The 16,229-nt window shown below is 32.0% G+C and overlaps 4 protein-coding genes across 5 annotated transcripts; 3 read left to right on the forward strand and 1 right to left on the reverse strand.

Moving 5' to 3' along the window:
- The first annotated feature begins 6 nt into the window (after positions 1-6).
- LOC119612344 (zinc finger MYND domain-containing protein 11-like) lies at positions 7-572 on the forward strand. Its single transcript, XM_037968144.1, has 3 exons — positions 7-173; positions 231-371; positions 432-572. The coding sequence occupies exons 1-3, from the start codon at positions 171-173 to the stop codon at positions 570-572; spliced, it is 285 nt and encodes a 94-aa protein (XP_037824072.1). The 5' UTR covers positions 7-170.
- Positions 573-2,954: 2,382 nt separating this feature from the next.
- On the forward strand, positions 2,955-4,247 carry LOC119612328 (odorant receptor 2a). The gene is made up of 3 exons (XM_037968121.1): positions 2,955-3,718; positions 3,774-4,140; positions 4,197-4,247. The coding sequence occupies exons 1-3, from the start codon at positions 2,955-2,957 to the stop codon at positions 4,245-4,247; spliced, it is 1,182 nt and encodes a 393-aa protein (XP_037824049.1).
- A 224-nt stretch (positions 4,248-4,471) lies between these two features.
- LOC119612339 (protein crooked neck) lies at positions 4,472-7,060 on the reverse strand. The gene is made up of 3 exons (XM_037968139.1): positions 6,882-7,060; positions 5,845-6,817; positions 4,472-5,779 (listed from the first exon to the last, which is right to left on the reverse strand). Exons 1-3 carry the CDS (start codon positions 6,915-6,917, stop codon positions 4,557-4,559), a joined length of 2,232 nt encoding a protein of 743 aa, XP_037824067.1. The 5' UTR covers positions 6,918-7,060; the 3' UTR covers positions 4,472-4,556.
- A 2,931-nt stretch (positions 7,061-9,991) lies between these two features.
- LOC119612333 (fumarate hydratase, mitochondrial-like) lies at positions 9,992-16,229 on the forward strand. Of its 2 annotated transcripts, none has more exons than XM_037968128.1 (4): positions 9,992-10,202; positions 14,370-14,702; positions 14,988-15,792; positions 15,859-16,229. In XM_037968128.1, exons 1-4 carry the CDS (start codon positions 10,119-10,121, stop codon positions 16,119-16,121), a joined length of 1,485 nt encoding a protein of 494 aa, XP_037824056.1. In that variant the 5' UTR covers positions 9,992-10,118; the 3' UTR covers positions 16,122-16,229. The 2 variants fall into 2 exon arrangements, with proteins under 2 accessions (XP_037824056.1, XP_037824057.1); XM_037968129.1 differs by lacking the exon at positions 9,992-10,202 and adding an exon at positions 14,032-14,264.

A 16,229-nucleotide genomic window follows, 5' to 3' on the forward strand; every position in this document is an offset into this window, starting at 1 on the left:
TTTTAACCAACAGTCAAACGACTTTGTGTACTGAAGTATCAGTATCGTTAAAACGTTTGAAAACTAATAATTTAAATAATATTAATACTAAGGAAGACAATAACAATAATAGTAGTAAACGTTCAACCCGTAAAACAATTAAGTTAACAGAAAACGATGATCGACTTAAAATGGTAAATGTTTAAAAATATAAAATTGTTAAGAATGAAACTAATTTCTTTAAATTTTAGTTAAATGAACTGGAGAATGCTCATAAAGTTATAAATGAATATAAACAGAAAAATGAAAAACTGGAAGCTCAAAAGCGTAAATTAAAAGAAACCATTAAGAAACAAGAAATGGAATGTAAAATACTGAAACGTAAACAATGGGTATGAGAAAACAAGTTAAAATTTCACATTTAAGCTTATTTTTTTATCATAAATTTTTAGTGTTATTGGTGTCTGGAAGAAGCCATTTATTTATGTTGCTTTCGTGCTGCTTATTGTTCGGAAATATGTCAGGCACGCCACTGGAAGATGGTCATAGTTAAAGTTTGTAAAAATCAATCGGATAGTAGACAAACTACATAATATTAAAATTAAACTCTCTAACGATTTTATCTCAATTTAATATTCTTTGGTATATAATAATATATATATATATATATATATTTTTTTTTTTTTGATATTTATTTTTTTCCCATTTTTTTTCTTTACAAATATTTAGTAGTTTTAGCATCTCTATAAATTTTGAAAAATATGTGTAAATTTCCTGTATTTAGAGAAAACGCAATAATGAATTTAACAAAGTTTTTAATGGGCAAATGTTTAATCCTCACATTTTTTATTTTTGTATTATGAATTGAATTCAGTTTTAAATTTTTTAGTTTTTTTTTACTTTTTTTTTCCTTAATTTTACTTATATTATCCTTTAATAAAAAAAAAGTACATATTGTTTAAGATATTAACTACATAATTTGTTATATTAAAAAATAAAACTAAACATGAATTTTTAAATGTTGAAATATATTCAAATGTGACTTTTTAAATGATTATTTTCGAAATTTCGAAAATTTCAAACATAACCTATAAACTGGCTTAAAAATACATCAAAATTCAAGAAAAATTTTAGAATTATTTTGAAACTATTTTGAAATTCAAGAAAAACTTTAGAATTATTTTGAAACTTTTGAAATTTTTTCTAAATTCAAAACTTTTAAATTCGAGCGAAAATGCTAAAAATTTAACTCAAATAAAACTAAAATTATATTTTTATGAATCCTCAATATATAGAGATTATGTCAAAAATTTAAAAAAAAATTTCGAAATTAAGTTCGAATTTTTGAAAATTCTTCGAAATTCGGGAAAATTTTGTTATTAATTTCAAAATTGTAAAGTTCGAAAGTGGAAAATGCTAGAAACTGTTTTCGAATAAAACTAAAATTATATTTTTATAAATCCTTATGATCAGCTTTATAATTTTTTTTCGAAATTAAGTTCGAATTTGGAACATAACCTAAAAATCTTATATTCATCACCTTTATTAAACATACTTTAAATTTGTGAAAATTTTGTAATTATTTTCAAAATTTTAAAGTTCGAAAGTGGAAAATACTAAAATATTGTGTTCGAATAAAATTGATATTGTATTTTTAGATTATTTCAAGAATTTTAAAATTTTTTCGAAATTAAGTTCGAATTTTCGAACATAACCTAAAAAGCTTGTATTCATAAACTTTATTAAAAAACTTCAAAATTCTGGAAAATTTCGAAATTTCTTTCATAATTTTCAAGTTCGAAAGTGGAAAATACAAGAATTTATGCTCAAATAAAACTAAAATTATGTATATTTGTATGAATCCTTATGATCTGCAGATTATTTCAAAAATTTAAAAATGTTTTCGAACTTAAGTTTCTAATTTTCGAACATAACCTAACAAGCTTATATTCATAACCTTCATTAAAAATACTTAAAAATTCAGGAAAATGTTGTTATTATTTTCAAAATTTTAAAGTTCGAAAGTGGAAAATACAAAAATATTGTGTTCGAATAAAACTAAAATTGTATTTTAATAAAGCCTCATGATCTGTATATTATTTAAACAATTTTAAAATTTTTTCGAACTTAAGTTCGAATTTTAGAAAATTTTCGAACATAACCTAAAATGCTTATATTCATAACCTTCATTAAAAATTCACTATTATTTTCAAAATTTTAAAGTTCGATAGTGAAAAATACAAAAATATTGTGTTCGAATAAAACTAAAATTGTGTTTTAATAAACCCTCATGATCTGTATATTATTTTAACAACTTTAAAATTTTTTCGAATTTTAGAAAATTTTCGAACATAACCTAAAATGCTTATATTCATAACCTATATTAAAAATACTTCAAAATTCTAGAAAATTATTGAATTATTTTCAAAAATTTTAAGTTCGAAAGTGGAAAATACAAAAATATTGTGGTCGAATAAAACTAAAACTGTATTTTTAGGAATTATTTTAACAAATTTAAAATTTTTTCGAATATAAGTTCGAATTTTCGAAAATGTTCGAACATAACCTAAAAAGCTTATATTCACAAACTTTGTTAAAAATATTTAAAATTTCCAGAAAATGTTTAGATTTTGAAGTTGGAAAATAAAAATAAAAAATCTAGAGATTTAAACAAATTCGAAAACAAGTTCTAATTTTCGAACATTTTATACTTAAGTGTTTTCCTTCTAATATAAAGAAGATTTCATGTCCATTACATTTACAAAATAATAATTTAAAACAATTTAATTAAATTATTAAACTTTTCTAATTAAAACAATTGTTTGCAAATACATACAGTTAAAAACTATTATGCAAATTATTGCACAAAAGTTTTATAACAAAACTACAATTCCAATTAAAGAATAAAATATTGCTACATTCCTTCATTTGAAATTAAAACCTCCTGGAAATTCAAAGTGAAAAGATTAACTATTATGGAACTTAGCGGTCAGCAACCAGATACTAATATGGCTTTTTACTATCATTGGAAAGTATGGCATTGGATGGGTATTAAAGCTCCTAAGCAGAGCAATTTACAAGTCTATCGCATTTATGCAGTGGTTATAAACTTTGTGGTCACCTTTCTATTTCCTTTGACCTTAATTGTTAATGTATTTTTCGCTCAAAATACCCAACAATTGTGTGAAAATTTAACCATTACCATAACGGATACTATAGCTAATTTGAAATTTCTTAATGTTTATTTGGTGCGTAAGGATTTGGAAAGAATTAAGGCTATACTGGGTAAGCTGGATAGGAGAGCTAACAATTTGGAAGAACAGAAAATTCTCAAAGATGCCATTAGAATTTCGCAATTATCATTTTTAATATTCGTGCGCCTGTATATGGTGGGTACAGGTTTAAGTATTTTCAAGGTTATATTTGCCCAAGAACGTTGTTTATTATATCCTGCCTGGTTTGGAGTCAATTGGTTTGATAATACTTTTATGTATATCATAGTAATGATCTATCAATTGTTTGGTCTTATTGTACAAGCATTACAAAATTGTGCTAATGATTCCTATCCTCCCGCGTATCTTATTATATTAACGGCTCAAATGAAAGCTTTGGAGGTGCGTGTTAGAGCTATAGGTCGTAAGGAAGACGAAGAAGAACATGTATGGCTAACTAAAGAGGAACGTTTGAGAAACTTACATGAATTTAATGCATGTATTAAGGATTATAACAATATCTTAAAGTATTTCTAATTTTTTCCCTTTAATTTTAAATATTCTAATTAATTCTTTATCTAGACTATTTACCATTATTGAAAATATCATTTCGAAAGCTTGTCTAGCTCAATTTGTTTGTTCGGCTTTGGTTCAGTGCACCGTTGGTTTACACTTTCTATATGTTGTGGATGCTGCTGATTATAGTGCTCAAATTCTATCGATAATCTTCTTTGTAGCTGTTACTTTGGAGGTGTTTATTATATGCTATTTTGGTCATTGCATGAGTACTCAAAGTTGGAATTTAACTTATGCCTTCTATTCTTGTGGCTGGTTGGCTCAGGAGCCTAGTTTTAAAAAGAATTTGTTGATAACTTTGATGCGCACGCAAAGACATTCGATTATTTATGCTGGCTCTTATATACCAGTTGATTTGCCCACATTTGTGCAGGTGAAGTTGAGTTTATAGCAAATGGTTTTATTTATTAATTAAATTTTTTATTGCAGCTAATGAAATACGCTTATTCCACATTTACTCTATTAATGCGCTTTAAATAATTACCCTTTAATAGAGTCTGTTGCCTACAAAGTATTTACACATTATGCTTTTAGTTGCAATTGTTTGTTAAAATATATTGCTTGAGAAACATCATCTTGGATTTTCCAGATTTTGCTCGACCAACATTTATTGATGACAAAAATTAATTGTTTTTGTTAAAATTTAGTAACACACTTCACTTCACTGCTTCACTTCATTTCACAAGAATATTTAACCAAGCACTTGTTGCAAAAAAAATAAAGTAAATAAAATTATAAATTTTATTAATTACCTTACTTAAAACTAAATAAACAAATGCCTTCTGTATATTAGCCTGCATTTGGAGAATTATCATTATTATTAGCAGCAGTTTGCTTAGGTGACGCATTCTCATTATCCTTATCCTCTCTACTTTCAGACTCTTCCGCATTTGCCGGTGTATCGCTGTTAGCATTATTTTCCGGTTCTTTGGCTTCTGCTTCATAACCAGTTTTATTGCTTTCCACACTAGTGGCTTCAAAATTCGTTTGTGTTTCTGTAGTGCTAGCGCCAGTTTCTTTAAGTTTTTTCCACATTTTAGCGGCCGCCAAAAGTTTAAGATTAGGTCTGGCCATTTCATCCTCGGGGAATATGTAATCGAATACTTCTTCCCAACCCTCTTCCACACCGGATTCCGAAATAATCTTTTGTCTTTTCTTGACACGTCTGGGCATTTTCTCCATAACTTTTTCCAAACTGTCCTGATCACCCGACTCGCGTTCAAAGTCACGCCAAGCTTCCAAAAGTAAAACTCTAGATTCCTTATCGCCCAATTGACGTAAAGTATCATTAGCTCTTTCATAAACTCTACGGGCCAATCGTAGATTCATGTCTGCATCATCTTCTCCCAACTGTGAAGTTAACTCAAATTTAGCATAAGACATCCAAACCTTAACGTGTTGCGTTCTCTCCAATAGTCTTTCATAGAGCTGGCGTGCCAATTCGGATTCACCTTGAGCAACTTCAAAGTCAATATAAGCCTTCCACAGCAGTTCGGGCATATCTAGACGCGGTTGTTGTACTGCCAATTCGTAGATGGCTCTAGCGCGTTCTGTGTCACCCAATAGATTTTCCAATTCAGCAAATTTCATCCAGGTCACACAGTTTTCTGGTCCAAATTCCAAAAATTTCTCATACAGCAAACGACAACGATCAAACTCACGCAACTGTATTTCAAGTTCTATATAGCCTCGGAATAGTTTATCTCTGGGACACATACCAATAGCCATACCTAAAGTTTTACGTGCCTTTTGTAAATCTTTACATCTTATTTCGAATTGAGCATACATAAGCCATATTTTACTAAAGGTAAACTTTTTATGTGGTATCAACTCTAGGCAGGTTTTGTATATTTGGCGGGTGCGTTCCAAATCTTCGGTTTCAAGTTCTTCATACAGGGCATAGTTAATCCATAGATAAATATAGCGGCGCCAGTAGTTTTTCTCATTTGCAGGTGGCACATTTGAAATGGCACGTTCATAAGTTTCCCGTATGAGATCAGCATCACCTTCTCCTGAAAGCGGTAATTTAAATAATTTTAATTTACATATGGCACTATTACATTTTTTAATAACTTACCCTCAATTAATCTTAAATAATCAAACCAGGCATCATAGTTCTGAGGATTATTGGCCACTTCCTGTTCGTATTGAAACTTTCTTTTCGATACTATAACATCTTCAATGCCAGCACGATCACCATATTTCTTTTCGTGTATTGTATAGGCTTTGTACAGCTCTTGTGTACGATCCTTGGGCAAATGATCCAAGGCATATTTGTATATGACTCTAGCACGATCATGTTCCTTTTGACCTTCTTCAAAACGAGCAAATGCTATAAATAAACGTTCATCTATATAATCATCGCCAAAGAATTCCACAGCTCTTTCGAATACCCTACGAGCTCCATGTATAAAGCCATGGGACTCTTCAAAGCGGGCAAATTTTATCCAGTTCTTGACATCAGGATGTACATATACAAAACGTTCGTATATAGCACGAGCACGATCAATTTCCTTGTAACGTAGTTCAAAGTTAACATACGTTTGCCAGGCCTGTTCTTCTGGTTGCCATTCCATCCATCTTTCAAAAACCTGCCTGGCGCCAGCCACATTTTCCAACATTTCCTCCATGTAAGTATACTTATACCAGAATTGGTTAACGCGAGGCATTATTGTGACGGCCCTATCCCACAGATTACGAGCATGATTAACCTGTTTATTTTTCATTTCCATTTCGGCATATTTAAGCCATATAGTAACATTACGATGGTCATTGTCCAGAGCTCGCTCCCAAATCGAACGAGCACGTTGTATCTCTTTTTGTGATTCTTCCCATTGGGCATATTTGATCCAATGACTAACTACCATGCGATTTTTACGCAGATTATCTTCAAAAACTTTACGTTTGCGTTGTTGATAATCTGCCAATTCAGCGGGATCGGAGATTTTTTGTTTGGGCGGTGGTGGTAGAATTTCCAAATCACGTTCTTTAGCTTCCCGCAAGAGCTGTTCGGCGGTAATTTGTACCTCAGCGGGAGCTTTATTTTTGACCTGTAAGATGTATAAAAAGCCTATTAGTGGATATGAAAGTAGAGATATTATGTTGTTTACTTACCTTAGCCACTTTCGGCATTTTTTGTGGACGCTCCATGTTGTTGGGGTGTGGGAATTAGTTTTTTAGTTTAAGAATATATTTTTAATTAAAAATGTATCTAATTTTCAATGAAATTTCTCTAAATTTCGGGTAAACGTTGTAAAATGCGGATTTTTATAAAAACAATACGTGATAATGACGTTTAAAATCATAACAAACACATGGTTGTAAAAAGTTCGTATCTTTTGAATTTTTTTGAGTCATCCTGTAGAGAAACTTGCGCAAATCGGCTTAAGCCGACTAAGCCTAGCCGCCGAACAAAATGTCAAAGACGCCGCAGCCTAAAAATTTTCAGCTTAATACGGCTTGAAAATTTAGTCATATTTTGTACAATTTAAAGAACATTTTCGCAAAATTTATGTAATTTTACAATATAAAGTTATTTGTTTTCATTTAAATCAAGTTTTCTTTTATCTAATAATAAGCCGCTCATTGAAATTTGGCCCATGTAAAACTTTGCTCAACGCTCGATGTAAATGCTTCGCCTCTGATATTTTCGTGTTTTCGCACCCAATTCGAGTCGCTGCTTTTCCTTCAAACACTTTATGTTTGTAGCAAACACGAGATACGAAAAATACATTGCTGTTTGACAAACCAGAGTTTCCTAGCTCGTCAAACCAATGATGTCCCATTGGGACATCAAACTAAATCTGTTTGAAGGAAAAATTCTGCAATTTTTTGTTTTCGCGCCAATTTTTGCAAATTCTTTATTTGTTTATTGAAAAAGTATTTAAGTGTAAATACTAAAAATATTGATTGATTTAGCCTGTTTGTGAGATCTAGAAGATTAAAAAATGTAAGTAATGATGCTATTTAATTATTTGTCTCTAAAGAAGTCTTTCTTTTTAAGAAAGAGGAGGCATCATGATGGTCTCCTCGAAGAATGCCCACAAGAGAGTAGCAATTGTATACCTCCCTAGTCACCTAGGCGGGTGGTGGTCGGTCGGCTAGTGGTAAGCTGTTATATTATCACCTAGAGGCAATGGACGGACGCTAATTGCCGTATCCAGGCGTTACCACAAGGATACATACTTATTATTATACCATTGATTGACCATATACCCATGGTAGTGTCTGTCTGGTGTGCCTTTCAGTGAAGCTCTTGTTGTCTCCAAACACTATGGTGGCCGAATATTTACAAGAAACTATTATTAAGCCTCCTTTTATACAAATTTTCGCACTTAGAGAATGTCTTCACGGAACTAGAAAAGGGGTAGATGTACCTTTTAAGAAAAAAAATCTTTATGGAACAAAGTAGTGGAACAAAATGTAATGTGTCGTGATCGTCGAAGGACATGTGTTACGCGTAAAAAATAATTTATTAAAAAAAGTTAGAACTATGGGAAATATTTGATGTTATATTCAACAGATACAAAATGTGCTGCTAGGAACCGAAACCTATATTTATGAAGCCTAAAATTATGAGGATCTGTCCGGCAATATAACCTTCTTACAGAAAATCAATTTATAGCTAATACATCATTCCAAAAGTTATCATTATGATAGAATTATGGTAGAATAAAAAATAAATTACTTTAAATTATGGAGAACTTGGTCCATTATTGACCAATCCCACATTGAAGTCCCTATTCCGAAAATCATGCTGACGTTCATATTAGCCTATTGATCAAAGTCCATATACATATGTATATGACCACTTCCGAAATTTTGTTTTTTTACGACATATGATTTGATGGTGCGTATTTAAGATTCGGCATAGCCGAATATAACACTCTTACATTTTAATTATTATACCCTTCACCTTCGTAAGAAGGATATATGTATATACGTTTGTCATTCCGTTTGAAATTTTTATAATATAATTTTCCAACCCTATAAAGTATATATATTCTGGATCCTTATAGATAGCGGAGACGATTTAGCCATGTCCGTCTGTCTGTCCGTATGTATGTTGAAATCAGTTTTCAGAAGAACCCAGATATCTTAGAGATCCGAATTTTCAATAATTCTATGAGATACGGTCGAATAGAACGCTAGTTTAAATCAGCAAATTCGGCCCATAAATAAGGAAAATAGCAAAAATCTGAAACTACCTCTGGAAATTTCATCGAAAATTGAGATTTTTGTTCATGCACAGACAAAATTTCTTTGATACATGGCGGAGTACCAAACAAATCTCGTTTAGGATTTTGGTGGAGACCGGTAAACTCAGGAGCGGAGTTCGGGAGTTCCAGCTTCCTATACGAAGGTATAGGTCGGATTGGCAGTTCTTGGACGAGGCTCTTTTGGGCGAAAGCCGTAATTGGTTACGGCGTTATGAATATTTCAAGGCCAAATAATCCCTCCTAAGGTGGTATCATACTGTTAAGGGGGCAACTTAAAATTAAATCAAACAATAATAATAAGTTTGTAGAGTCCGGATTAGGTGAGAACCTATAAAAGTACTTTTTCGTTCTACAAAAGGTACTTTTTCAAGTTCTATAATATTGAACCTAGAAACATGAAATTAAGTACATATGTAGAGTATATATGTATGTAGACCCAGAGAAATTTATTGAATATTTACACCTTGTATTTACTCATGTCTGTTCTGTAAATCGAATCGGTTTCAAAACCGAAAAACTTTTAAAACCAAATTTTGTGTCCTGCAAATCGGACGTGTACTTGGTTTTAAAGCGAGAAAAATTATGCGAATTCGTTTTTAACGATAAAATTACTCGTATTCGGTTTAGAGAACAGACAATATTTTGCCCAAATCGATTTTTTTTATTACTGAATAAATAAATAAATAACGCAAAATCTTTTAGAAACTGATTTTCTGCAAGATGTTTTATATGGGGGTAGGTCAAATGTATGCCGATCCTCATAAAACTTGGTGAAAAGATTTGTTTTTAATTTTTAAGAATTTTTTATCCATCCCTGCATAATTTCTAACACAACTTTTGTGCTTGCTCTATTTTTTTGTTATAAACAATGTATTTGCTTCCAAAATCCCACTTTTTGATCTCTCGGATTCCGTTTTTATTAAAATCGTTGAAAATTTAAAAACTAAACGTAGTTGAAAACTTAGCCGGCTTACAGTCGATTTTAAGCCGCCGCCTATATTTTTAGTGTCAGTCGCCGCCGTCGTTAATATTTGTTGGCGCAGGGCTCTGGATAGTTTCACTGCGGTGGCGATTAGGACAAAAACAATAATAAAAAAATCGGGAAAATCAGTGTTTAAAAATAAGCCGAAAAATGTTTTCCCAACTTTTGCAACGTTCTTCGCTACGCGGCGTTCAACAATTGAGTAAAACACGTTGGATTAATACATCCACTATGGTAAGTTGTCTGGAAAAGAAAATTTTGTTATATCTCTATATTGGTAGAAGAAGGATTATGTAATTGTTGAAATTCTTTTTATCGAAAAATTAAGATATGATTGCATAAAATATCTTTTATACTTATAAATATGTTAATTTATGTGTTATTTTATGTATGTAGAATTGCTTTACTTTATAAAGAATTGTGTTTGCAGAGTGCAATTTTTGTTGGACAAGGTTATGTTCAGTAGTGCTAAAATTTGCCCAGAAAAAACTTTTGTAAACATTGCATTTTTTCGGTAATACAATTACATAGTACTTTTTACATATTTTTTTAGTATATGAACTAGTGTACAAGTGTGTTTGTAACCGGCTTTTTATGCTGGCAACAGCTGTAATAAAATTTAAAAAATACCCAATTGGAAAAATATTCATCAAGTAGCTATAAAAATATCAATGGCGGAAATTAACTAGTAGGAATTTTATACCTATCTCACTTATCTTGTTTTTGGGAATATCGTTTTTGAGGAAACTTAATTCCCGTAATATTAGTTTCTGTATCCATAACAAGCTTTCGAAAAGGTACCTTAAAATCCCTTTAACCGCTCCACAATTTTTCAATTAAAGTACATAGGTATTTATTCGAACTTCTGAATCCATAACACGCTTTTGAGAAGGTTCCTCAAAATGGGTCCATAAATAACGAAAATATGGGCAAAATTCCGGAAAAGCATGTGTTTTTTTTAGGTTTGACAACAGACTTGTCTATAGACTAGATTATAGACTAGACTATAGAATGTAGACTAGACTATAGAATGTAGACTAGACTATAGAATGTAGACTAGACTATAGATTAGACTATAGAATATACTATAGACAAGGCTATAGATTAGAGTATAAACTAGACTATAGACTAGACTATAGACTAGACTATAGACTAGACTATAGACTAGACTATAGACTAGACTATAGACTAGACTATAGACTAGACTATAGACTAGACTATAGACTAGACTATAGACTAGACTATAGACTAGACTATAGACTAGACTATAGACTAGACTATAGACTAGACTATAGACTAGACTATAGACTAGACTATAGACTAGACTATAGACTAGACTATAGACTAGACTATAGACTAGACTATAGACCAGACTATAGACTAGACTATAGACTAGACTAAAGTCTAGACTATAGACTAGACTATATACTAGACTAAAGACTAGTCTATAGACTAGACTATTGACTAGATTATAGACTAGACTATAGACTAGCGTATAGACTAGACTATAGACTAGACTATAGACTAGACTATAGACTAGACTATAGACTAGACTATAGACTAGACCACAGACTAGACTATAGACTAGACTATAGACCAGACTATAGGCTAGACTATAGACTAGACTAAAGTCTAGACTATAGACTAGACTATATACTAGACTAAAGACAAGTCTATAGACTAGACTATTGACTAGATTATAGACTAGACTATAGACTAGCCTATAGACTAGACTATAGACTAGACTATAGACTAGACTATAGACTAGACTATAGACTAGACTATAGACTAGACTATAGACTAGACTACAGACTAGACTATAGACTAGACTATAGACCAGACTGTAGACTAGACTATAGACTAGACTAAAGTCTAGACTATAGACTAGACTATATACTAGACTAAAGACTAGTCTATAGACTAGACTATTGACTAGATTATAGACTAGACTATAGACTAGCCTATAGACTAGACTATAGACTAGCCTATAGACTAGACTATAGACTAGACTAGACTAGACTATAGACTAGACTATAGACTAGACTATAGACCAGACTATAGACCAGACTATAGACTAGACTATAGACTAGACTATAGACTATACTATAGACTAGACTATAGACTAGACTATAGACTAGACTATAGACTAGACTATAGACTAGACTATAGACTAGACTATAGACTACACTATAGACTACACTATAGACTAGACTATAGACTACACTATAGACTAGACTATAGACTAGACTATAGACTAGAATATAGACTAGACTATAGACTAGACTATAGACTAGACTATAGACTAGACTATAGACTAGACTATAGACTAGACTATAGACTAGACTATAGACTAGACTATAGACTAGACTATAGACTAGACTATAGACTAGACTATAGACTAGACTATAGACTAGACTATAGACTAGACTATAGACTAGACTATAGACTAGACTATAGACCCGACTATAGACCAGACTATAGACTAGACTATAGACTAGACTATAGACTAGACTATAGACCAGACTATAGACTAGACTAAAGATTAGACTATAGACTAGACTATAGACTAGATTATAGACTAGACTATAGACTAGACTATAGACTAGACTATAGACTAGACTATTGACTAGACAATTGACTAGACTATAGAATAGACCGAAGACTATAGACTAGACCGAAGACTATAGACTAGACCGAAGACTAGACTATACTATAGACTAGACTATAGACTAGACTATAGACTAGACTATATACTAGACTATAGACTAGACTATAGAATAGACTATTGACTAAACTATAGAATAAACTATAGACTAAACTATAGATTAGACTATAGACTAGACTATACAGTAGTAATTTATAGTCTACTCTATATTCTAGTCTATAGTTTAGTCTATACATTAGACTATAGTCCAGACTATAGACTAGACTATAGATTAGGCTATAGACTAGACTATAGATTGTACTATAGATTATACTATAGACTAGACTATAGACTATACTATAGACTAGACTAGGCTATAGACTAGACTATAGACTAGACTAGACTAGACTATAGACTAGACTATAGACTAGACTATAGACTAGACTATAGACTAGACTATAGACTAGACTATAGACTAGAGTATAGACTAGACTATAGACTAGACTATAGACTAGACTGTAGACTAGACTATAGACTAGACTATAGACTAGACTATAGACTAGACTAGAGACTAGACTATAGACTATACTATAGACTATACTATAGACAAGACTATAGACTAGACTATAGACAAGGATATAGACTAGACTATAGACTAGACTATAGACTAGACTATAGACTAGACTATAGGCTAGACTATAGACTAGACTATAGACTAGACTATAGACTAGACTATAGACTAGACTATAGACTAGACTATAGACTAGACTATAGACTAGACTATAGACTAGACTATAGACTAGACTATAGACTAGACTATAGACTAGACTATAGACTAGACTATAGACTAGACTATAGACTAGACTATAGACTAGACTATAGACAAGGATATATACTAGGCTATAGGCAAAATTAAAGACTAGACTATAGACAAGGATATAGACTATAGACAAGACTATAAACAAGGCTATAGACTAGACTATTGACTGGACTATAGACTAGACTATAGACTATACTATAGACTAGACTATATTCTAGACTATAGACTAGACTGCCGACTAGCCTGTAGATTAGACTAAACTATATACTAGACTAAAGACTTAACTATAAGCAAGACTATAGACTAGACTAAAAAGTTAAATAGTTCCCCCAAAGGGTTAACATTATTTATACGCTCGAATGCTTTTGCTATTGTATTACACTGATAGCAATTTATTTTCAATTTACACTATAACACTACTAAATGCATTTAAATAATAAACGAAAACAAAGCTGCTTTTTCGTGTGTTAAAAAAAAAACAAAATTAACAATTTAAATTTTAAAAATCAATACAACCGGTTTTTATTAATGAGAATAAGTATTTTATTCAAATATTTAGGCTGCGAAAACATTTGAGCAAACATTTTTTTAGCAAATTTATAACAACAAATTCTAAACGTTAATCCTCAGAGTACATTAAAAACAAAAACAATTACAAACATACTCATTTAGAACTTGATATGGACTATAAACCTGAATAAAAATAATAATGTTATCTCTTGAGTTTATATGGTAAATTATACTCGTTTGCGCGCCGACAAAAGTCACTCGCTTAATAAAATAAATTATTAACACATTTGATCAGTTTTATACAAAACAACCTCAAGAAATGGTGAGAGATTTTAAGCGATTAGATTTATTTTTATGGAATATTTTATATAATTAAAGTTAATTTTTTATTTAATGTGTTTTTTTTCAACTGCATTTTTATTTGTAGGCTTGTGCTGACTATCGCATTGAAACTGATACCTTTGGTGAACTGAAGGTACCAGCCGATAAATACTATGGCGCTCAAACTATGCGTTCCCAAATCAATTTCCCCATTGGTGGTCCCACCGAACGTATGCCAAAACCTGTTGTCCAAGCCATGGGTATTTTGAAGAAGGCTGCTGCTGAAGTTAACAAAGAATTCGGTTTGGATCCTAAAATTAGTGAAGCCATCTCAAAGGCTGCTGATGATGTAATCTCAGGAAAGCTTTATGATGATCACTTCCCTTTGGTTATTTGGCAAACCGGCTCCGGCACTCAAAGTAACATGAATGTTAATGAGGTGAGTGAAATAATTTATTTAAATAAAAAGCCGAGGAATCTTATCAAGATTTTCAGTAAATATTTTAATAGTAAATTATTAGTTAAACAAAATTTTTAATGTTTTATTTAAAGAAAAGTTTACCGTTTCATTCGAACTTTATAACTTTGTCGGTTACTTTTGTCCATTATTTATTTTGGATCTTGACCAATTATGAAAAATTTAAAGCCAAAAACATTTTGTTCGGACTTCCATGATCTTAATTTTAAAACAAATCCCTCACTTTTTTAAATTTTCCCCTTTAAGGTTATCAGCAACCGTGCCATTGAATTGCTGGGTGGTAAATTGGGCTCCAAAGACCCTGTTCACCCCAACGATCATGTTAACAAATCGCAAAGTTCCAACGATACTTTCCCCACTGCCATTCATATTTCTGTTGCTTTGGAATTGAACAATAATCTTAAGCCTGCCATTAAGATTTTGCGCGATGCCTTGAAAGCTAAATCCGATGAATTCCAAAATATCATTAAGATTGGCCGTACCCACACCATGGATGCGGTACCTTTGACTTTGGGCCAGGAGTTCAGTGGTTATACTCAACAAATGAATTATGCTTTGGATCGTATTGATGCCTGTTTGCCACGTGTTTATGAATTGGCTTTGGGTGGTACTGCTGTCGGTACTGGCCTCAACACACGCATTGGTTTTGCCGAAAAATGCGCCGCTAAAATTGCCCAACTTACTGGTTTGCCATTTGTAACCGCCCCCAATAAGTTTGAAGCTTTGGCTGGTCGTGATGCCATGGTTGAGGTACATGGTGTTTTGAATACAATTGCTGTCAGCTTAATGAAGATTGCCAATGATATTCGTTTCTTGGGTTCTGGTCCCAGATGCGGTTTGGGTGAGCTAATGTTGCCAGAAAATGAACCTGGTAGCTCTATTATGCCTGGCAAAGTAAATCCCACTCAGTGTGAATCCATGACCATGGTAGCTGCCCAAGTTATGGGTAATCAAGTTGCTGTTACCGTAGGTGGCTCAAATGGTCATTTCGAATTGAATGTTTTCAAGCCTTTGGTTGTCTCCAATGTTTTGCGTTCCATTCGTTTGTTGTGTAAGTTTGTTTAGTCATTATTAATTTAATTCTAAATTTTATAACATTTCTCCTTATCTCTTTTAGCTGATGGCAGCCGCACCTTCACTGCCAATTGCGTACAGGGCATCCAAGCCAATACCGAACGTATTAACAAAATCATGAACGAATCCCTTATGTTGGTTACCGCCTTGAATCCTCATATCGGCTATGATAAGGCCGCTAAAATCGCCAAGACTGCTCACAAGAATGGCACCACCTTGAAGGAGGAAGCCATTAAATTGGGTTATCTTACTGAGGAACAATTCAATCAATGGGTCAGACCACAAGACATGTTGGGACCCAAGTAAATTAAGTTTTAAAAAGTGTTGTACATTTTATTTATTTCTATCCATGTTTATGTTGGAAACATAAAGATTTTTGCAAAAAAAAAAATATAACAATTCGATAAAAAATTA

Source organism: Lucilia sericata, unplaced genomic scaffold, assembly GCF_015586225.1.
Source record: "Lucilia sericata isolate MDLA Ls3-8-SP2 unplaced genomic scaffold, ASM1558622v1 Contig001651F_arrow, whole genome shotgun sequence".
NCBI lineage: Eukaryota > Metazoa > Arthropoda > Insecta > Diptera > Calliphoridae > Lucilia > Lucilia sericata.

Bases quoted from the DNA above. Each gene is read 5' to 3' on its own strand.
- LOC119612344 (XM_037968144.1), top strand. The intron at 372-431 runs GTATGAGAAAAC...ATAAATTTTTAG, and splicing joins TACTGAAACGTAAACAATGG to TGTTATTGGTGTCTGGAAGA.
- LOC119612339 (XM_037968139.1), bottom strand. From the start codon at position 6,917: ATGGAGCGTCCACAAAAAATGCCGAAAGTGGCTAAG. The intron at 6,818-6,881 runs GTAAGTAAACAA...TACATCTTACAG, and splicing joins AAATGCCGAAAGTGGCTAAG to GTCAAAAATAAAGCTCCCGC. The intron at 5,780-5,844 runs GTAAGTTATTAA...TACCGCTTTCAG, and splicing joins TTATTTAAGATTAATTGAGG to GAGAAGGTGATGCTGATCTC.
- LOC119612333 (XM_037968128.1), top strand. From the start codon at position 10,119: ATGTTTTCCCAACTTTTGCAACGTTCTTCGCTACGCGGCGTTCAACAA. The intron at 10,203-14,369 runs GTAAGTTGTCTG...TTTTATTTGTAG, and splicing joins GGATTAATACATCCACTATG to GCTTGTGCTGACTATCGCAT. The intron at 14,703-14,987 runs GTGAGTGAAATA...TTCCCCTTTAAG, and splicing joins GTAACATGAATGTTAATGAG to GTTATCAGCAACCGTGCCAT.
- LOC119612328 (XM_037968121.1), top strand. From the start codon at position 2,955: ATGGAACTTAGCGGTCAGCAACCAGATACTAATATGGCTTTTTACTAT. The intron at 3,719-3,773 runs GTATTTCTAATT...TTCTTTATCTAG, and splicing joins GATTATAACAATATCTTAAA to ACTATTTACCATTATTGAAA. The intron at 4,141-4,196 runs GTGAAGTTGAGT...TTTTTATTGCAG, and splicing joins ATTTGCCCACATTTGTGCAG to CTAATGAAATACGCTTATTC.